The sequence below is a fragment of the Sinocyclocheilus rhinocerous genome, unplaced genomic scaffold (genome assembly GCF_001515625.1).
Source record: "Sinocyclocheilus rhinocerous isolate Xijiao unplaced genomic scaffold, SAMN03320098_v1.1 scaffold2341, whole genome shotgun sequence".
NCBI lineage: Eukaryota > Metazoa > Chordata > Actinopteri > Cypriniformes > Cyprinidae > Sinocyclocheilus > Sinocyclocheilus rhinocerous.
The window spans coordinates 57258-79936 of NW_015647626.1; the positions used below are offsets into that span (position 1 = coordinate 57258).

The 22679-nt window shown below is 37.2% G+C and overlaps 1 protein-coding gene across 4 annotated transcripts in view; it reads left to right on the forward strand.

Moving 5' to 3' along the window:
* Positions 1-6281: 6281 nt before the first annotated feature.
* Positions 6282-22679, forward strand: part of LOC107709351 (SH3-containing GRB2-like protein 3-interacting protein 1) — a 32374-nt gene continuing 15976 nt past the window's right edge. For 2 of the 4 annotated variants that reach the window (XM_016513803.1, XM_016513802.1), the window contains exons 1-14: positions 6282-6616; positions 8875-8938; positions 9461-9485; positions 9586-9642; positions 9734-9791; positions 9966-10144; positions 10504-10515; positions 12623-12634; positions 14353-14377; positions 14470-14545; positions 14698-14762; positions 15438-15518; positions 16206-16280; positions 18078-18755. In XM_016513803.1, coding sequence (XP_016369289.1) covers positions 6607-6616; positions 8875-8938; positions 9461-9485; positions 9586-9642; positions 9734-9791; positions 9966-10144; positions 10504-10515; positions 12623-12634; positions 14353-14377; positions 14470-14545; positions 14698-14762; positions 15438-15518; positions 16206-16280; positions 18078-18755 — 1417 coding nt within the window. In that variant the 5' untranslated portion in view covers positions 6282-6606. The remainder of the gene's footprint in view (positions 6617-8874; positions 8939-9460; positions 9486-9585; positions 9643-9733; positions 9792-9965; positions 10145-10503; positions 10516-12622; positions 12635-14352; positions 14378-14469; positions 14546-14697; positions 14763-15437; positions 15519-16205; positions 16281-18077; positions 18756-22679) is intronic. The other 2 variants (XM_016513805.1, XM_016513804.1) reach the window with 2 other exon arrangements.

A 22679-nucleotide genomic window follows, 5' to 3' on the forward strand; every position in this document is an offset into this window, starting at 1 on the left:
GCCAGAGCGCGTACACACCTCATGCATCGGATGCCGTGCGCGCGCTCAAGGAAGTTGGATATAGTGGTGTATTAGAGGTAAAAAATGATATAAATACTGTTCGGTTTCTCGCACAAACCGATCGTTTCGTGTCTTAGGACATCAATGTGTCGTCACGAGCCGCAGGGTTTAATTTGGATTTGTCTGTGCATGTTTTTTTTACTCTCATAGATTTTGTTGCCATTGCCATGCATTATACGACTGATAAGACTGCAACGGTTGGAGTTAAAAATCATCATTTGTGTTCTACTGAAGAAACAAAGTCACCTACATCTTTGATGCCCTGGGGGTAAGCAGATAAACATCAAATTTTCATTTTTGGGTGAACTATCCCTTTAAGACTGCTTTTGTGCTCCACAGTCACATCTGTGATGATTGTGTTGATTACCACAGAAAATAATTTTAGGTTTTTTTTGTACTTCCATTGTAAGAGCCATTATAAGTACAGTAAGGAGCTGCTATTATAAGTCCCTCATTGTATCTGTGATGCTGTCGATCAAGCTGCACTATTAAACCCAGATTATTTCTTTTAACCACTTTTAATATGAGAAACAAACATCCCAACACTCAATAGTGATATTAAACCAATTTATAACTAATTGTTTTTATATACTATTTAAAAATGACCTCTGAGTCTGTAAATGTCATTAAGATACATTTATGTCAAAAGAGACTTCAGATTTAATATAAAAAATTGAAACTTAAAGCCCTATTCATTTCTCTTTATGCGTTTCATTTCTTAGAATCTAAGCTTTTAAAATTCACAGAAGAAAGTCAACAATAAACCTCAATTACACAATCACTGATGTCAAACAATGTGGTTCCTCCTGATGTATGTTCTCACTGGTCAGGAACGGGATGTGGCGAACGTGCACAATATGTGTAACAATATGCACTTTTGCTTACCATTTGTGTTAATGCATTTAATAATGGAGGACTATTATTCACAGAAGCTTGACCCAAGTCGAAATTATGGTTACGATATAAAGCTGTACCTGCAAAACTTTTGCCTTTTTTACTCATATTTGTCATTGTGAAGCCATTGATGAACATGCACACTCTAGAACAACTGTGATTTCACTGGTGGAATCACTGTAATCTCTATTATTATTATATTTATTACTATTATATACTATCATTTTTTAGTATTAAACCTCTGTTAAAGTTGAGTTGCACATTTCCTATTTGTCCAAAAAAAGAGATTAAACGGAGAAATAAATGAAAATGTTTTGGTCTGTAATTGTTGCTGTATTTCTTATGCATACTCTAGGGTCAAGACAGCCTAGAATTTTATTTTTCATGTTAACAGTCCTGCACATACTACAAACCATATGTGTTATGTAACAGTGTGCCAACCACATATAATTATGCAATCAGGCAATTTTGCTAAAGTAGTTAATTCAGATAAGTGTTTTCCACCTGGCTGTGAGATACGATGTTTGAGCTATCAGGCACTGTTAATATATAATTGTTTATGTATTTTGGATTTTTGTTAATATGTGTTCATTCAAAACTAGCAGTGGCTTAAAAACTCCTTGGAACAAAAGTATCAAAAGTGGATTTGCCCTTAAAACTAAACGAAATTCAAGGGATTAAGGCACACTAATGGCACACTATTACATTAAAGGGGTCATATGATGCGATTTCAGTTTTTCCTTTCTCTTTGGAGTGTTACAAGCTCTTGGTGCATAAGGCATTTAAACCAACTTTTCAGTTACGTATCACTTGTTAGTTATTTCCCCTGTTTGCACAGACATAACAACAAAACACCAAAAACAGAACGAATCAGTGCACTCATTCACCATGTATCAGAGTACAGATCATGCAGACGTGACATCTGCCACCACCCAGAAACAACTCAGAGAAACACCCAGAGTACATAGGTCACAAACTCAATACATGTGAGCCACTGGAAGGTTTTCTAAGGGCCCTCGGTTCCAGAGGAGGAAGTGATCAAGGCGAAAACAAGTCTGATCACTTTCCTTTCACAGAAAAGGATGAATTTCCTGATATCACGACCGTTTATCACGCACTCAAGATGAGGGCCAGGTTGCATATCTGATTATGCTTTCACACAATTCATTCAAGGAGAATAAAACAATGAGATTGTGGACAGAGAGGAAGGCAGTTTGAATAAGGTCAGGCATATGCCACCACACTGTATATATACTTTATATATATATATATATATTTTTTTTTTTTTTTTTCAGTATTTCAAAAACAAGCAAACATTTTAATAAATAAATAAGTAAATAAATACATTTTTGTTTTTAATATAGAAAATATTAAAACATTTACATAAAAAGTATTTAAAATGTAATTAAATGTATCTATTTCAGACAGACATAAACTTTTTTGTTGAGTATTTGTGAAATGATGCTCTATTGGCATAAAAGAACAATATAGAGTTAAGAGAAGCTCAGATGTGCTGTTAATGAAACAAAGCCTTCTTTTACATACTGTAGAAATTATTTCATGTCTTTTGAACGTGGCAGATCTGACTATTTGTACAGTGCATATGTATGCACAGAGTAGTTTGGCCGTTCTAGTAAATCAGTCGCTTTGGAAGGTAATCTGTTGACCACATCTAATCTTTTCTCTCATCCAGCACCACAAACAGAACGTCAAACAATCTGCAAACAGAAAATAAATGACGTCTTACACATTAGACTGTACTACAATGCTGAACGTATTACAAAACTTTTTGTACAAATACCTATTGTGAGTTTAATGCATTCCCTAATTTAATAAAACTTTTTCCAGTAATGTGAACTGCATATTAATATTTATTTATTTTGTAAGGTTAGTTTTTAAGGTTATTATTTTCTGTAAAATGTAGAATTTCAATGGCATTTAATCTTGATTTTAAAGGGGTCATATGATGCTGCTAAAAAGAACATTATTTTGTGTATTTGGTGTAATGAAATGTGTTTATGCGGTTTAAAGTAAAAAAAAACACATTATTTTCCACATACTGTACATTGTTTCTCCTCTATGCCCCGCCTTTTTGAAACGCGTGACTCTTAACTTTTATAAAGAATATCTCTTTGGATTTGAGACTTTAGTCTTTGCAACTTTACAGATCTTCTTTATGCACCAAGAGCTTGTAACACTCCACACAAGAGAAAGGAAAAAATGAAATTGCATCATATGACCCCTTTAAAAAAAAGCTGGGTGTACAATAAATGGTTGACTGTAAATTACACACATTCTTTACATTTTCTCTGCAATCTGAAATAAATAGTGTGTCTGTGTTTATTCCTGTTAACTAACCTACTCTGGTGTTGGTGCTGTTGTTGGTGTAACTTCTGTGAAATGACACATCTCAGATGAGAGATTCCAGTAGTTGTTGACAAGATTTCTAGATTTCATTGGCCCTATTTTACAGTGTTTATTCACAATCTGAAAATCAGTTTGGCTGCTGACCCCTTGTGGCTATATATGGTACCTCTGTTGCAAAACAGCTTTAGTAATGCATGACAGACAGTGTACATCATGTGCACCAAAATGCTGTGTCTGAACGATCATTTAAGGGGCTGAAACTTTTAATTCAATAAAATACATTTAAATTTTAGGCCTTTATATTTGACACTTTACTTTTTAAAATCACAGATTCACAGATTTGGGGGAATCACAGATTCACTGACATTAAAGGAATAGTTAAAAAAAAAAAAAAATTGCTGAAAATGTACTCACTGTCAGGCCATCCAAGATGTAGATGGGTTTGTTTCTTCATCATAACGGATTTGGAGAAATGTAGCATTACATCACTTGCTCACCAATGGATCCTCTGTAGTGAATGGGTGCCGTCAGAGAGTCAAAACAGCTGATAAAAACATCACAATAATCCACAAGTAATCCACACCACTCCAGTCCATCACTTAATGTCTTGAGAAGCGAAAAGCTGCGTGTTTGTAAGAAAATTAATCAAGGCATTTTTTAACTTCAAAATGTTGCTTCTGACTAAAATGGTGGATTTTGATGTGAGAGGGATGGACTTTTTCACTGGAGGAAGCATTATTATGGATTATGGACTCGTATTTTGGCCAGAAGCAACAGTTTAAAATTAAAATGTACTAATTATGGATTTGTTTCTTACAAACATGCAGTGTTTCACTTTTAAAAAATGTTAATTGATGGACTGGAGTCGTGTAGTTTACTTATGGATTTTTGTGATGTTTTCATCAGCAGTTTTTACTCTCATTCTGACGGCACCCATTCACTGCAGAGGATCCGCTGGTGAGCAAGTAGCATAATCATAGACTGTATAAAAACATGGACGTAGTGTCCGTGACGTCACCCGTAGGTTTCTGAAGAGCGGTTTTGAAGCTCAAAGTGGGCGGAGACAACCGTCGCCCTCTTGGCAGCGCGTCACCGCGAGTCACTCCCGGATAATCGAAAATTGGCAAAGAGGCGGGAGCTGGTTGCTGAAACCACGCCCACCTAGCTCGACGCCGGTGACAGCAGCGGCAATCCAGCTGTTACTGAATGCAGAACTTTAAGGCTTAATATAATTTAAACGGATGAGTTATAAAAAAAATTCACCCCCCTCACAGTTGTCATGAAGGGCAAAATTAGCTATAGACCAAAATCATTTTTTGTACCAGGCTGTAAACTTTTTTTCTGCTGTAAAATTGGGCATTTTAACATGGGGAGTCAATGGGACTGACTCCCTTTTGGAGCCAGCCTCTAGCGGCCAGTCGATGAATTGCAGTTTTAGTCACTTCCGTGTTGGCTTCACGAGAGAGACCGGAAGGTTGCCACTTGGACATAATGCAAAATTTCTCCAAATCTGTTCCAATGAAGAAACAAACTCATCTACATCTTGGATGGCCTAAAGGCGAGTAAATTTTCAGCAAAACATTTCGAAGATTATGACATCAAAGTAGCCTACAGTACTTTTCACAGTATAAGGTGAATGAATAAATAATATTCATGTATCCAAACTGTTATATTGAAAATATAATTAGAAAATAAAATCTAGAAAAATTGAGAAAAATGCTCAACTTTACTATTTTCACTAGTGGCCTCAGATTTGGTCCACCAGCACTTCATCAAATGAATATCGTTCTCAGGATCAGGCCAGAGTCCGTTCCCCTCTTATCCAGGGCCGGGTCTGGGGGGGGCTAGGGGGGGGGGGGGGCCCCCCCCATCCCATCCAAAGTGCACACACACAGCAGTGAACACAAAGCCGGAGCAGTGGGTGTGATTCACTTGATTCACTTAATATTGTCTACTGGTGCGTTCAAGTCATGTCGGATAGATCGTGTTTAGGAGTTGAACGCACATGAACGCCACCACAAAGTCATTATTACGAGTGGGAAACTCGAAATTTTCTTTAAGCCCTGAGTTTCCGAGTTGGGGGCGTGTCAATGAGAAACATGGCGGAATCGATGGCTGCAACGTCTAGTTGACGGTAAATTTTTGTTTAAATTGATAGTTTAGTTGTCCTATAAACTTAAATGGGTCATGTTGTTACGCAGCTAGTTAATGAAATCCAAGTACAAAATGCTATAATTTTTGCACCTATAGGTGAAAAATCTTTTGATTTGCCTTGTTGCATGTTGCATTTAGCTAACAGCTTTTTTTAATCTCTGTATTTTAGCATTTGTTGATGCTGAAAATCAGTTATACTGGGATCCTAGTCTAAAAAAAAATATTAAAAACGCAAAACACACCTGATGCGAATTCTTTGCTCTTCATTTTCTATAAGCAGAGTTAACAGACCCTGTTGTATTTTCTTGTAATTTATTAAAAGAAGGTACACCGCCATCTTGTGCCGACTAAACTGACTTGAACGCACCTGACTCGTAATTACGACTTGTCAGCTCGTAAAAGTACGAACGTCCCAGGAGGACATGAACGCAGCATAAACACATATTTAACATATATTTAACATTTCTGCACTCACACAGACACAAAATGCAAGACTGAAAATTTAGTAAATAAAAGTAAACTATGAATATATTACCCTAGAAAGTGCTGCCCTACCACAATTTCTGATTGCCCCCCCCAGTCCAGCGAGCCTAGTACCGGGCCTGCTCTTATCCCTCTTGTGAATGAATGTACGAGCCCTACTACGGCATGGTTTAGTCATGAATATTAATTACGCAACGTGACGCAGACCTACCTGATTTGCTGACAAAGTGGCGTAGAACGCTAGTGAATCTTCGAACCAACGAATCGGCTCATGAATATGAATTCGTTACCTGACTGGACGGTCTTGGAAGGTTACCAACCTACGTCGACATGACCTTATTAATATTCATGAGTAAAGCCTCCGCCATAGTACGGTTCGTAATTACGCGACCCTCCCACACTCTCTCTCTCACATTCTCCGTTCTTCGGCTGTCCTCAGCATCCCCTCTGTGATGATGGCGTGTGTGGATGCTGCTGATGCGGCGGTGCCCGGGGCCTAATCCACCGGTTACCGGGAAACCCGAGAGGCGAGGACGTGAGGGGCTGGACAGTATGAGCCTTTCCTTTAACGACCGGTTACCGGATCACTGCTATATCTCATGTCAGTTTGTTTGTTCGCGTGAAACCGAGGAATGAAGTGCTGCAACCATGATGCAAGGTAACAAAAAATCCACTTTGGGCCCTTAAATTAATCGCTTGTCCGTTGATATTATTTATTAGCGTGCTAATATTCCCTAGCCGGCTGTACTGTACATGACATCCGAATGCAGCACATGCTTGTTTTGGTGTCTGTCTCCTTGAAAGAGGTGAAGGATTATGTGTCTCACGTTGTATGGCCAGTGGGCATGTGTGTTTGCACCGTGACACACACAAACATCATGATGGCACATTTAAATTTAGGGTTTTCTGTGGGCCAGATTTACACATGTGCACAAAATAAATCTGCCATGCCATCGGGATGCGTGTGTGCCTTGCTCTGTGGTCCACAGTCCCACCCTCACGATCTTACAGGTCACTTCATGCATTGATTTATTTCCTCTAGTTTAAAGGGATAGATCACCCAAAAATGTACATTTTGTCATCATCTATTCATTCTCGTGTAGTTCCAAACCTGTGATTTTTATTTTTTATTTTTTCCTGGAAAATTGTAGGAAATTCTGAAGAATAGAACTGTTTTCAACATTGATAATAATAATAAATGTTTCTTGAGCATCAAATTAGCATATTAGAAATTATTTCTAAAGGATCTTGTGACACTGTGAAGACTGGAGTAATAATGCTGAAAATTCAGCAAAATCAGTTCTTTTAAACTTTAATATTTCATAATGTTACTGTTTTTACTGTATTCAAATAAATGTAGACTTGGTGAGCAAAGTGACTTCTTTCAACAACAAAAAAAGTAGGATCTTTTGAATGATTTTATTTATGGTTTTAAGGTTTTGTTAAACACCATCGTAGGATCTTGAATGAAATAGTTGATACCGTTCTCAAAACCAGTCTGAATCAGTTTTTTTTTTTTTTAGATAAGCAAGTTTAAATAAAACCGAGTTCACTGGTGATCAGGTTCATATTGGTTAGAAATGCCTGTTTGTCCACAAATTTTGAATGTAGTGTAGTATGGACCACCATTATGATGTGTTTGTGTCCTTTTGTGAAGCTTGAAATCTCCAGTCCACATTGATTGTCAGTGCAATCAATAATCGGAAGGAGCAGCCAGTACATTCCTCAAAATTTCTCCTTTTGTGTTCTACGGAAGAAAAAAGTAATAGTTTTGATTTGAATGACACAAGGGTGTGTAATGACATTATGTTAGTGGGTGAACTATTCCTTGAATCCAATCTTACAAAACTGTCCTTATCAAGTGGCATTTTAGATTCATTTGTTTAAGGTAGTGAGCAAGCTGCACGCAGTTTCATCTCCTCATATTTGTTTTGTAGTAACTCGGCTTAATTGCTTTGCGTTTAACCAAGCGGAGAAGGAAATGTCAGCTTTTCCCTAGAGGTCTTTTAGACTAGAGGCATGATGGGTGAACCCACACAACTAAAGGCTTTTATACTGGCACTGAGCCCCTCAAGCGGTCCCGTATGCCAAGATCTCCAGGCTATAAATTCTTGTGCCTTATCTGTTAATATCGACCATGGTGCCAGTTCTTAGGGGCTCTTGTTTCTGCATAAAAGTAAACTAGAAGATAGAGAAAATATTGAAAAATAAGCATTAGATCTTGCATAAAATGACTGCATGGCCTCATCGCAGATTTGGTCATCCAGGTTGAACATGTGCTTTGAATCCCAGTGTAGAGTAATGCTGCCTTGATGCAAATATATATACATATATTTTAAAAAATCAGCATTTAATTCAGTGCACTTAGAATGAGGTCTTGGGGAAAAAAATGTTTTGCATTTTTTAGTTGCAGATGTTGAAATATTTATGGGAAATGTCACTCCCCTGGTAACTGAATTCTAAGTTTGTTTTTTCAGATGCTAGTGAATTTTGCTGTCTACTGTTTAACCTATTGCTTTGTGTTTGGGTAGTTGATGACATGCAGTGGCAGCAGTGTGATATTTACATTATCTAAAAACATTTTGCAACTGCATTTTGCAAATTCTTGTATAATTGGTTATAACAGTTATTTTAAAAATGCATGAATGTAAAATATTTCACAGTATTACCATTTAACTGCCTTGGTTAGCTCTTCTTTCAAAAAAAAAAAAAAAAATTCGTACCGACCCCGACCTTTATTTCTGTCATGACAACTGGCATGGTAATATACATGACAATGTTAATGCATTTGGTCTTGGATCTGCTACTCTGCTGCTGCTGCTGCGGCAGAGCAAGTACCGAGACTTGCTACTGCCGTTGCACTATAGAGGAACTGTGTAGTATTTTGTTCCTGATGACAAACATGACTTTTAACAGGACTGAAAAAGCGTACCCGAAAGGCCTTCGGGATACGGAAGAAAGAAAAGGACAGTGACTCCACGTGAGTAAGAACAGTCTGTGATGTGACCGTGGACATCAGCTCTAACACAGATCTCTAAAGGATTTTCTGATTTGCTCACTGGTGCATGTGTAGAAATGGCTGCCTTGGCACAACCTAGTTTATTGTGATTTGAGTGAATTGTGCTTGCTATAATGATTATGCATTGCTAAGACTTGACTTGGAGTAATTTTGTCAAATATGCAGTAGTAGAAGAGCCAGTCTTTAACTGTTAATATAAAGTCTGGTCCACTTTGCAGCTTATTTGGACCAAGAGTGTTTCTACACAACAGCATATTTTCAAGCTTGGCATAAGCACAAAAATGTATATTCATCATGCATGTATATATGCATATACATGTTTTGCATGTATATTCATTATGCATATAGTAAACTTGGTAAGGGGTCACATAGTCACATTATATTATCTTTATGCCCATTTTGAAGTATGTTGTGTATACTTATTGTATACTTATCATTCAGTCTTATGCCTGAAATCTGAACAATTGCTTTCATTTCTTTCAGTGGATCACCAGACAAAGACAAATCTGTGAGTACAGCATAATCCACGTCAGTGAAGGCTTTGTTGTGAAATAATATATCATAGTTTTTGTTCTTACAATGTCTCGTCCCACATGTTTCATTCTCAGAAAAAAGCCAATGGTGCACCTAATGGATACTACGGTGAGATTGACTGGGATCGATATGTAAGTAAATCTCTCTGAATGCTCATTTTTCCTACTGTTTTTACAGTTCCTGTGAATGTAATGCCCCATATGTTTGTCTGTTCTGTAACAGAACTCTCCGGATGTGGATGATGAGGGTTACAGCGTTAAACCTGGAGAACAAGGGGGAGATATCCAGTCTATGCTTGCATATTGCTCTGTACTGTTTCTTATCTTTTCTGACATTTCATTTGTTAAAAAAGACTAAAAACTATGGAGATGGGACGAGTCATTTGAAGGGCCTTTAGTGTAGTATTTAGCCATGTACTCCTCCTTGTGAAACGAATTTCTTTAACAAGACTCACCAGCTCCAAAAGTCAAGATGTTATTCTCCTCCAGTGAGTCAGAGGGAGAGGAGGAGCATGGGAAGAAATTCAAGATCAAGATCAAGCCGTTGACATCAAACAGTGGAAGCTGCACAGTGTCTACTATGGATGAGCTGAAGGCCTCAGTGGGGACACTGGCGATCTCTCCTTCTCCTCTGGTTAGTCTCGCAGTTATGCTTTACAGTAGGGCTGGGTATCGATTCAGATGTCCTGATTCGATTCGATTTCGATTCGCAAGCTCTCGATTCGATTCGATCCGATTCTCGATTATTATTATTTTATTACATTCAGTGAATATAGTTTTAATACAAATGCTATTGATATTTCTAAAAAATGAACAGTAAACATCAGTTTACAAATGGTGAATTAATAAAAAGAAATTAAGAACCACGATTAATCGGAAAATCGATATTTTTTTTTGCCCAGCCCTACTTTACAGTGTTGATGTCCCATAGTAATATTCACATTAAAATACTGAGATGATTTCCTCTTTTCTTCTGTTTGTTTCCTCACACAGAGAAAGAGTCCGGTAAGCAAGTGTTTTTATACTTCCTTAGACCATTAAAGATGTAGTTAGAATTGTATAATATCTGTCACATTCATGGTTTTGCCTTAGTTTACGTGTCTTAGCTCTTTGGATCGTAACAACAAATGGCAGATCCATTTAAAGTGCCCCTATCGTGCCATTTCGTATATTGCCTTTCATGCAGTGTGTAATGTAGCTGTATGTGAATGTAAACAATCAGCAAATTTGTAAAGCCGAAAGTGCACGATAAATAAAGTTACTGTCTCCCAAAATAAAGAATCGACTCTGAACAGCCTAAACGAGTCGTCAGGAATTCGAATCCCACTTCCATGACGGCTACACGACACGGGGTAATACATTTGCATAATGCCCACCTATGTGCAATGGGCGTATGGTTTCCGACACGCGCTGTACGCGGTAGACCAATCACAACAGACTGGGCCATCTGACCAATCAGAGCAGAGTAGGCTCACGGAAAGGAGGGGTTTAGAGAGACTGAAGCTTAGAACTGCTTCGAACGAATCGTTGGAAAATGAGGTGAAATTAAATGCATATTTTGAGAAAATGAAAGCATTTTTTGACCTTGCATGCATGTAAACCAATTGCAGGAGACGCTTAAAACAATATTAGGAACCTTAAAATTGACATAATAGGGGCACTTTAAGGTGATTACTAGAACAAATGGAAATTCAGTCAGATTGATTTTAATCATCAGCAACGCTTAAAGTGAATCTGAAATGCTTAAACAAACTATCAGTGATAATTTTTTTATTATTTATATATTTAAAATGTTTTATTGGTGTCGGTCGATATTGGATATATAATTGTGCATATTTATATCCACTACTTGTACATTTAAAATATATTTGCCCTCATCTAATGCTAACATCTGTTTTTCACACACATATATACAGTACTGTTCAAAAGTTTGGGTCGGTAAGATTTTTTCATGGTTTTAAAAGAAATTCATGTGATCAAAAATAGAGTGAAAAGTAATACCGATTTTAATTGTATTTTTATTATATTATTATGACATTTTATTAAAATGTAAAATATCTGTTTTCTATTTTTATGTATTTTAAAATGTAATTTATTCCTGTGATGGCAAAGCTAAATTTACATGATCCTTCAGAAATCATTGTAATATGCTGATTTGCTGTTCAAGAAACATTTCTTATTATTATAATTGTGGAAACAGTTGTGTTGCTTAATTTTTTATGGAATCCGTGATGCATTTTTTATCTTTTATTTGTCTAACATTATAAAAGGATTTTACAGTCACGTTTGATCAATTTAATGCATCATTGCTGAATAAAAATATTATCAAAACAATTTTACTGAGCCCAAAATTTTGAATGATAGTGTATTATATTTTTTTCATACAGTTTTATTCTCTGATGCCTTGTACAATTGTACTATTATTTTTATTTATTTATTTTAAAGATATTTAGACAAAATAGTATTGAATATTGGTTATTGGCCATAACGTGAAAATAATCTCGTCTTAACAGTATCAGTCAGAACTTTAATATTGGTACATTATCGCTACAGCTATGTTTGAATAAATACTGAGAGAGATATGCGTCAATCATAAATGTTTTTTTAAACAGAACTTATTTATGTTATTTGAAGTACTGGCTTTATGTACATTTACATTCATGGATTTTGCAGACACATTTATCCAAAGCAGCTTACAGTATATTGCATTAAATTTATACAAACCCATAACCATGCTATTGCTATTGCCCTGTTGTACTCTTTGAGTTACACATTTATAATGCATTTATGCATCATGTATAATGCAGAAGTGTGCTTCCACATCTCCGTTTTTATTTAACTTTTTAATATCACATAAATTTAGTAGCCTTAGTTTGCCAGTCTAGACATTAAGAAAGTAAACACAACTAAACAATTAGAGAATGTGTTGTCAAGTTTCATGTGTGGTTGGTTTGGTCTGTGTGCCGTAGGTTTGGTCTGTGTGCCGTAGGTGAGGAAAGATCCATCACAGACAATCATTTATTTGTATTTATTTATTTTTTGTTAATATCTGTCTGATCTGTCACTCGCTCTCTGACCAGGTCTGTTCTTTCTCCTTTTTTGCTGATCTCAGAGGCGAAGTCCAGTAAGTGTGGATTTTGTAAATGTCAAAAACTACTACAAAAATGTATTGTGTGTGATACAGAGGTCTGACGCTGCTATCGCATGCACAGTAGGGCTAGAGCCTTTGTTTGGCTAAACCTTTAATTGTGATGATGCTTCATGCTGTGTTACTGCTGTACTGACAGCTTGATACCCTCATGGATCAGTATGAGTGAATCATTCGATTCTTGATATCATCTGCAGCTTCAGCATGTTAGATGTTAAAGGGGTCATATGATGCTGCTAAAAAGAACATTATTTTGTGTATTTTGAAATCGCATCATATGACCCCTTTAATGTTCCAGCGTTGGCACCTGGACTCTGTTTTCCATTAGCTGAGGATGTTTGTCACTCATCAGTTGTGATAAATGGAACTAATGGAAATCAATGTCCAGGTGCCAAATAATACCCTCTGCCTGATATCTCTCAGAATTTAGTTTTATAATATTAGTTGTACTGTTTTTGACTCTTTCATGTTTTAACAAATTATACATGATTTTTTTTTTCTTACTTTAAGCAAGGATGCATTAAAGGATTAGTTCACTTCTGAATTAAAATTTCCTCATAATTTTCTCACCCCCGTGTCATCCAAGATGTTCATGTCTTTCTTTGTTCAGTCGAAAAGAAATTAAGGTTTTTGAGGAAAACATTCCAGGGTTTTTCTCTATATATTGGACTTCAGTGGGGTTCACTGGGTGGAAGCTCCAAATTGCAGCTTCAGTGCAGTTTCAAAGTGTTCTACACGATCCCAGACGAGGAAGAAGGGTCTTATCTAGCGAAACGATCTTTCATTTTCTTAAAAAATTACAATTTATATACTTTTTAACCTCAAACGCTTGTTTTGTGTAGCTCTGCAATGCGCATGCGTACTCTGTGCAGTCCCATGAAACGATCTGTCATTTTAAAAAATTACAATTTATATACTTAACTTCAAACGCTCGTCTTGTCTAATTCTGCGTGAACTGTGCATTCCGGTTCATGACAGTTGGGGTATATCGAAAAACTCCCATCTCATTTTCTCCTCCAACTTCAAAATCGTTCTAAATCGTCCTACATCGCTGTTTTACCATTTTTTATAAAGGGCATTTGACCTTCTTTGCACGTTCACTTTGTAAACTCTTGGATGACATGAGGGTGAGTAAATGATGAGGAAATTTTAATTCAGAAGTGAACTAATCCTTTAATTTGATCAAAAGTGACAGTAAAGATAAATGTATCGCAGTTTCTATAAAAATATGAACCAGAACCACTGTTTTCAACATTGATAATAATAAATGTTTCTTGAGCAGAAAATCAGCATGGAATGATTTCTGAAGGATCATATGACACTGAAGACTGGAGTAATGATGCTGAAAATTCAACTTTGCATCACAGAAATAAATTAAATTTTACAATATATTAAAATAGAAAGCAGTTACTTTGAATTGAAATAATATTTCACAATATTACAGTTTTTTACTGTATTTTTGATCAAATAAATGCAGCCTTGATGAACATAAGAGATGTCTTTCAAAAACATTTGAACGGTAGTCATGTAGGAGTTTAATTTTTGGAACATGCTTTATAGTAATGCATGTGCGAATGTCAAAGAAAGAGGGTTTCTATCCCATCATGTCAGTTAATATAAGTCTTTTATAGTATTTGTGGTCTTTGAAATGTCTTTGTTATTGGCATTATCTTCTTTTGTGACCTTTGTTCCAGTGCCAGATGAAACGAAACCTGTCAAGTGAGTGTTTATTTGGAAATATTGACTTGCTGTGTATTCATATCACTCCAGTTTGTAGATCATAGAGGTCATTTTCACTTTGCATATTCCAGGTGAGGAGATTGCCAGACCACGACGATCTACTCCAACACCCACGACAACTCCAGGACCCGGTTCAGACCTGCCCAGGTTAGTACACCATCTCAAACCCTCATGGAACAGTTTGTGCTTCTGCTCACTATTGAATTACTCATTCTCAATTGAATTACATTACTACATTTCATTGCCTGTATACTCTTGGTATGTCTTGACCTTGTATTTTCCTTCTGTCTCATAAAAAGAGAAAAAACAACAGTGTTCTTCGGCTCGCCATTTGAGACCAGTTTTGAAGCACACAACTCAGAAGGTAAAACAATATTCCTAAATAACCGAACACTGATGAGTTACTTTGTCAAAATGTGATTTTGAGAAGTTTTAGAAAAAATTTAATTGAAATGTAATTTAAAGGGTTAGTTCACCCAAAAATGAAAATTCTGTCAGTAATTACTCACTCATGTCTTTCCAAACTCGTAAGACCTCCGTTCATCTTCGGAACACAAATAAAGATATTTTTGATGAATTCTGAGAGCTATCTGACCCTCCCATTGACAGCAATGTAATTACCACAATCAAGGTGCAGAAACGTAGCAAGGAGATCGGTAAAATAATCCATGTGACATCAGGGGTTCAAATGTAATTTTATGAAGCTACGAGAATACTTTTTGTACGCAAAGAAAACAAAAATAACGACTTTATTCAACAATTCGTCTTCTCCGCTTCTGGACCTTGATTGTGGTAATTACATTGCTGTCTATGGGAGGGTCAGAGTGCTCTCAGAATTCATCAAAAATATCTTAATTTGTGTTCCGAAGATGAACGAAGGTCTTACGGGTTTAGAACGACATGAGGGTGAGTAATTAATGACAGAATTTTCATTTTTGGGTGAACTAACCCTTTAAAGAATTGTTCTTCCGTGTCATGCATTACTGTGATTCATAAGGTTTGTATTGATGGGTATTTCTTTCATGAATTTTAATGACAGTGTTCCCGGTTGAGCCGGAGCTCTGGTGTCGGTCCACTTCTCTCTCCTCCTGTGTTCTGAGCAGATCTCTGCCCACTGGAGGTACTGCATGTCAAATGTCCAAAATGTTTTTTGATAATGCCAGTTTGAAGCTTCAGAACTGCCCCAGTGAAGGCGCCAATATAACACACAATGGTGGCAAATGCTAAAATAGTTTCTTATGAAAGGGCCTGAATCCTACAAAGCATCACATTTCACTGCTCACTTCAGAGTGTGACTAGATCTACAAAATTAACCAAGAAAAAATCACATGTATTAACACTTTGCGCTTTGAACTGGTCACACAAAAAGAATTCATTTTAATTTACAATTATTACTGATTTTATTAATTGATTAGCAATGTAAATTGGAATACATAAGGGCGTTTTTTTGTGCTTTTGTCATTTTTATTAGTTTTGTTTTATAAAAATACTTCCAAATAGTCACATTTATTTTTATTGTAGTTTTATTTCAGTTTGTAATTTTAGTACTTAAACTTATGTTAGTTAGAGCCAACATGTCTAATTTCTGTTTAGCTTGTTTTTTTTATTTTGTTTTTTATTTCCGCTTTATTTCAGTCGACAGATTTTTTTTGTTTTAGTTAGCAATAACAGCACTTTAAAGCACACTGTACATAGATGTTAGCATCTGTATGATATTTTAATAATCATAATGTAAACTATTTATACTGTGCGGTATTCAGTAAGGTAGTACTTTTTTCCGAACATGCCCTTTCATCTGTCTTTTCAGCTCCGCCTCCACTTCCTCCAAAGAACATTGCTGTCACCCCACCTGGACGCAGCTCTAGCTCCGTAGAGTCTTCCGGTACGTACTGACACTTCCCATTTAGCATCCAAAATTGCATCATTTCAGTCTCTTGAAAGAACAGTGTTCCTGTTCAGAATCATCTTACTACAGAATACTTGTTCCCAGCTTTATGTTTGTGGTAGGGGTGTGCGATATCGACTAAAATGATATTGATATTTTCTTTACATTCTTTATATTCTGTGCAGTGGTCCATTCACAGCAGTGACAGAAATAAATGTTTTTATTAAATATTTTATTCAATTTATATACACTAAACAAAATTATAAACGCAACACTTTTGTTTTTGCCACAATAAAAGGCCAGCCTAAGGCACACCTGTGCAATAATCATGCTGTCTAATCAGCATCTTGATATGCCACACCTGTGAGGTGGATGGACTATCTCGGCAAAGGAGAAGTGCTCACTAACACAGATTTGTGAACAATATTTGAGAGAAATAGGCCTTTTGTGTACATAGAAAAAGTCTTAGATCTTTGAGTTCAGCTCATGAAAAATGGGGGCAAAAACAAAAGTGTTGCGTTTATAATTTTGTTCAGTGTATATATCTTTTTTTTTTTCTTTTTTAAGGGAAGATATTTGCCACCTTAAAGGTGGGGTAAGCGATTTCTGGTAGCCAATGTTGACATTTGAAATCACCAAAACAAACACGCCCCTACCCCAAAAGGGTCTCGCCCCTATTTTGATAGCTCCAGTTGCGGCGCAGACACGGTGTTACTCGCCTATCGAGAAGAAGCAAAGCAAACTCGGCGTCTGATCGCAGGCCTTCCGCTCCTTGAGTTATCTCCAGCGCTGAAAAGCTGATCCGATATTTACACGGGTCCTACTTCTTGCCTTAAGCCTTCTTTTGTTCCGCAGACGTTTTCCTCTTTTGTTTTTTATCCGCCATCTCTATCTTTCTGTCGCTCGGCTCGGACTGAACGCTCTCTCCTCCACATCATGAGTAGACACGCCCCTTACTGCTGATTGGCGACAAGTTTGTTTTGCTAGTGGGCCCGAAACAGTTTTCTAAAGCATTTTTGAAAAATCGCTTACCCCACCTTTAAAGTGATTTCCAGGGACATTTTTATCTTTATAAGGCCATTTTTTTCTAACCTTACTATTGAATTGATTGATCATCTTTTATGTCAAATTCTTACATTTAAATCAATAAATTTAGCTAGAATAATTATGAAATTAAATCAGTATTGGCAAAAATCAATTTTTGCATTCCAGGAGTGGCAAAGAAACAATTTAGATCTATTTACACTCCAATTACAATTGTATAGATAATGCTATGAGAATAATATTAAAAAAAATAAATCGCTTAAATATTGAAATTGTTTAAATTATTATTTTTTTTAAATAAATATTACTTTAAATTTGAAACTTAAATTGCCAGTAGGTGGTGCCAAGTCACTGTCTCAATGAGTGAGTCATTGAGTCATTCATTCAACCGATTTGTTCAAATGGCTGACTCCTTCAGCAACGAAGCAACAAAATCACTGATTTGTTTAAAACCACTGATTCGTTCAGGAACGGAACACCACTGTGTTGCTCAGATACACACTGCAGCTTTGTTCGGAAATATTTTCATTGCTGAGCAAAAACAGACAATATTGTGTAAAATGTAACTCTCAATATTGACTTGTTGAACTGTATAAAATCAATATCATATTTGCAATCATGCTGATACCTTTGGGGGAAAAAACGCGCTTTGAATATTGAATTTTGACAATAAATATCACACACCCCTAGTTTGTAGTGGTGAAAGAATGGAAGAGTATTTGACAGCTCATTGTCGTTCTGTCTGAGCAGGTTATTATAGTGTGGTTCCTAGTGTCAGAGGAGATGGATCAGCTTCGGCCTGTCAGGATGCCCCATTATCTGACCCATCCAGAGGGGCGTCCATGCCTGACTTGGACAGTGTTTTTGGGCCTGTTGAGACGCCCAGGTCTGGATCAGATGTGGTGCAGTGCAGCTGGGTGAGCTTCAGCGAAGGCTCTCCCGCCAGACCTCCTCCGCCAGATGAACCCGCCCCTTCCCCACCTCTGTCCTCTTCCCCCGCGGACTCGCCCCCGACCTCGCCTCTCAACCTGCCGCCACCCGTCTCGCCCCCTCCCCCACTCCACTCCATCCCACCTCCAGATTCACCTCCACCACCACCGCCCTCAGACTCTCCTCTGAGTCCCCTGTACCTTCCCTGCTGCTTTCAGCTCCCAGAGTCAGAGCTCGCCCAAGAGTCCCCCCTCACCCCTGCCAGCCCTGGACTGCCCTTCCTGCCAGCAGACCACCCTCCACATGGAGCCATACCTTCCCCTCTTGCCTTGAAAGATGACAGCAGAAGAACCCCTGACCTGGTGGGCATAAGGGATGAGATTGCTGTGTTTGGCACGTCACCCAAAGACCTCACAGCAGGAAGCTTCAGAGGAACCCCACCTCCACTTCCACCTCCTACTTACAGGAGTGTGATGGGCTCCCCAGGACCTGGCAGTGGTGAGTTTGATGTTCTTACTTAAAGGTATAGTTCACCCAAAATGGAAAATTCTGTCATCATTTACTCACCCTCAAGTTCCAAACCTGTGTGAGTTTCTTCTGTTGAACATATTTTGTAGAATGTGCATAACCAAACAGTAGTTGGTCCCCAATGACTTCCATAGTATGGAAAAACATAATGACACATTAGGGCTTTTCACACTGTGCATAACCCAGGGTTATCTCTGTTCTAAACCTCACTTATAATTAAACATTTTTAAATGGGGTTATGAAACCTTGCTCCGGAGCCGGATTAGCACCACTTTTGTAGTGTTAACTCTGCATTGTGGTGCCGAACTTGTACAGTGTGAAACAATGTAGTGTTAGATTGTTACAGTTTCGATGATTAGCAACAGACAGACAAATGTTTTTGTGTAAGTTTAAATAAAACTATGAATGCTGTCTTAATGGCTAGCACACTCAAATTTCATGATTTCCTTTGTCTAAATTTTTAAGTAGCACAAATGGCATGCTGAAGGGAAAATAGATGTTGCCGCCACAGATTAATTTGTTTCTATAAATTATTCATTTTTGGTCACACTGTAAAAAACAACTTGAAAAAGTTTAAATGACTGGTTTTGTTTTGCTGGCTCAGCAAAAAATCCATGAAAAAGTCAGTACAACTAAGTTTAATACACTTATTCAGCTTAAACTAAGTTTTTTTCCATAAACTTAAAGGGGTCATATGATGCTGCTAAAAAGAACATTGTTTTGTGTATTTGGTGTAATGAAATGTGTTTATGCGGTTTAAGGTTCAAAAAACACATTATTTTCCACATACTGTACATTATTGTTTCTCCTCTATGCCCCGCCTTTCTGAAACGCGTCGATTTTTACAAAGCTCATCAGTCTGAAAAAGCGAGGTGTGCTCTGATTTTGAGTGAGCGGCTGCGGGCGGGCTTGAGAATGGTGATTTCGACGAAGGAGCGTCCGGAAGGGCATGTGACAACTCTGGGCTGGACTCCGCTTCGTCCACGGTGAAAGCCGATCCGGCGATCCACAGCGCAAAGTTGTAGGATTTCCTCAGCAACCAGCATGGATCAGCTCCAGGCATGACGAAGCAGATATCGTCCTCTTTTGGAGACCAAACAAAGTAGTTTAGCTTTCACAACGAATCACACAGCGCCTTCACGACATGGCGGCAGCAACAATACTACAGCGAGAATAAAAGTTACGCCTTCTTTCTTTGCATGAACATTTGTCCGTGTATTTCCTCAGCGATCAGCACGGATCAGCTCTAGGCATGACGAAGCAGATATGGTCCTCTTTTGGAAGGCCAAACAAAGTAGTTTCGCTTTCACAACGAAACACACAGCGTCTCCACAACAGTGAGAATAAAAGTTACGCCTTCTTTCTTTGCTTGAACATTTGGGCGGCGTTATGCAATCTTCCCACATCGTGATGTAGACATGTGGGGGCGTGTTAGAACGACCCGTTTTAGGTAGGCGTGGCTGACTCTTAACTTTTATAAAGAATATCTCTTTGGATTTGAGACTTAAGTCTTTGCAACTTTACAGATCTTCTTTATGCACCAAGAGCTTGTAACACTCCAAAGAGAAAGGAAAAATTTAAATCGCATCATATGACCCCTTTAAAAAGATGAGTTAAGTGAACAGCACTTCATCAGCAAGTTCATCCAAAAAAACCTCTGCCAACTTATAAAATCCAACTTATAAAAAAGTCAATCTCATTTATGACTGCCCACCCATATAGTAAAAAACAAATGCTAATTTTTGGAATAAAATGTAAACTGTTGTTTACTTCAGGACAATGAAGAAAAATGGTTGTTTAGTGATTTTTAAAAGAAATTAAACGCTCTTTAATGTATAATTGTAAGATCATAATATTGTACAATAACAACAAGAACAATAATAATAATAATTCTGTACACTGTATTAGAAAATGTCTATGCGTTCATCTCACTAGTTCAGAACACAATTAACTCGTATGGACTGTTCTAATGAATTGTTATTTTTAAATAAACCGTACATTTAAAAAATATTATCGGGATGTTTTCTGATGACGGCATTATTTTCTCTCGCGCGCTAAACCACGCCCTCAGTACGTGCTGGTTGCGTATAGTACGTCAACGTAAACTTTTCAAGGCTTCAAACTTTTCAACGCGGGAGAGACAAGTGTTCAGCAAGCGGCCGAAGAAGAGTGTTTATGAAAGAAGAGCACGTGGCAATAATCCAGAGGAATGTGTTTATGGTAAGTGTGCTTCTTTGGTTTTTGATGATCATTGTTTTTTCTTAAAGTCACACTTTTCCCCAGTTAACTTAGTTGATATTGGTTATTTAGAAGAAGAAAAAACACCACTAACGTTACATTTTCTTTGTAAGTTATCAAACATTACTGAATGTTTAAATCTAGCTGTATTTTAATCCTTTTATATGAAATAACTAAGTTTTTGTCTTTTGTTGCAATGGATTTTGCTGCACAATTAAGTTGCGTTTGGAAATCGTGCATATATACGTGTAGTTTATGATGGTCACATACGATTTTTTAGATTCAGATTTCTATTCCATCCAGTCGGAGGAGATCAAACATGTTTGATATTTTGAGGCGATTTTAGAACATGTACTGTTTTCATTTATCATGCGTCTCCTAGCAACAAGGCGCATGTTTCTGCGTGAGTTTGTGATCGGAACATCTTGTAAGTCTGGTAGTTTGTGATCCTCAGTTGTTTAGTGATGGCCAGTGTTTCTTCTGTGACTATTTACAGAGTCGGTAAGTGTATGATGCCTAGCGTTTTAAAGTCTGTGCATTCATTTGCATTTTATTAACCTGATAATTCACATTTGTGTATTTCCTTATGCAGATCCTGAGAGCACACTTAATTCATTACAGGTACTAGAAACACACCGGCACCAGTCAAAATCTGCTGCTGAAACACTACAGGCTCAAGCATTGGGTGTACCCTTGTGCCTGTACCCTGATTCTTCTGCACTTTCAATAAACCAGGTGCGTTAAAAACTACTACTTAACTACTTGGGGTCCACATAAATTCTGATAAAAGGGCAGTGCATGCTATATTTAACTGTGACCTGTGTGATTTTCACAATGTTTGTATTGAAGAAAACTTTCAGTTTTCAGTTCTTTCAATTTTCAATTTTTTATTTATTTTTTTTGCACAAGTGTTTTACCTGTGTTTTGAATTCCGCATTGCATGCAGTGTTTTAGGGTTGAAGGAAATGTCTGTAAATTTAATGGAAAATGTACTGGTAATTTTCTGCCAAGAATTATTCCTCCAGTGCTTTTGTTTGTTGTTGAACAAGTTGAGTTTGTATTCAGTAGACCAAAAAAGTGAAATGAGAATTATCCTGAAAAATTTTAACAAGCCAGTATAATTCCTATGCTTATGAATCCCTTGGAAATAGCGGTTATACACTTTCATTGACAGTTATTTTGTCTACTTGAGTTTTGTTTTCTCATAAATTTATGACAAGGAATTATACAGATGTAAACTATATATTTTTTTCCCTCCTACAGGCAACAGACAGCCCATCACAGACACAATATGGCTCTATGGGGACCCCCGTTTTGCCTCAGGGAACGGAATCTTCAAGATTTATTTGGTAGGTTTCTAAATTTTGTTCTTCTCATATTTTCGTTGATCACCATTCATTTATGAAATGTGTGGTTATATTTAATAAAGGTGCTTGTGGGTTGTTTTCATCAAGTGTTTACATCAGGTTAGCACAAAATGCGCCATGTTTTGTTTGAAAGAGCGTATTTGAGCTTTGATTTTTATATTTACACTCTTGCTCAACCAGTTTTCAATACAATTATATAATTCTTTCTTAAGGCCCTTTCACACGGTACGCGGCAGTCGCAAGTGTCTAGTTCATTCTCAATGGGAGACATGCGGAAAGCGGCAAAACG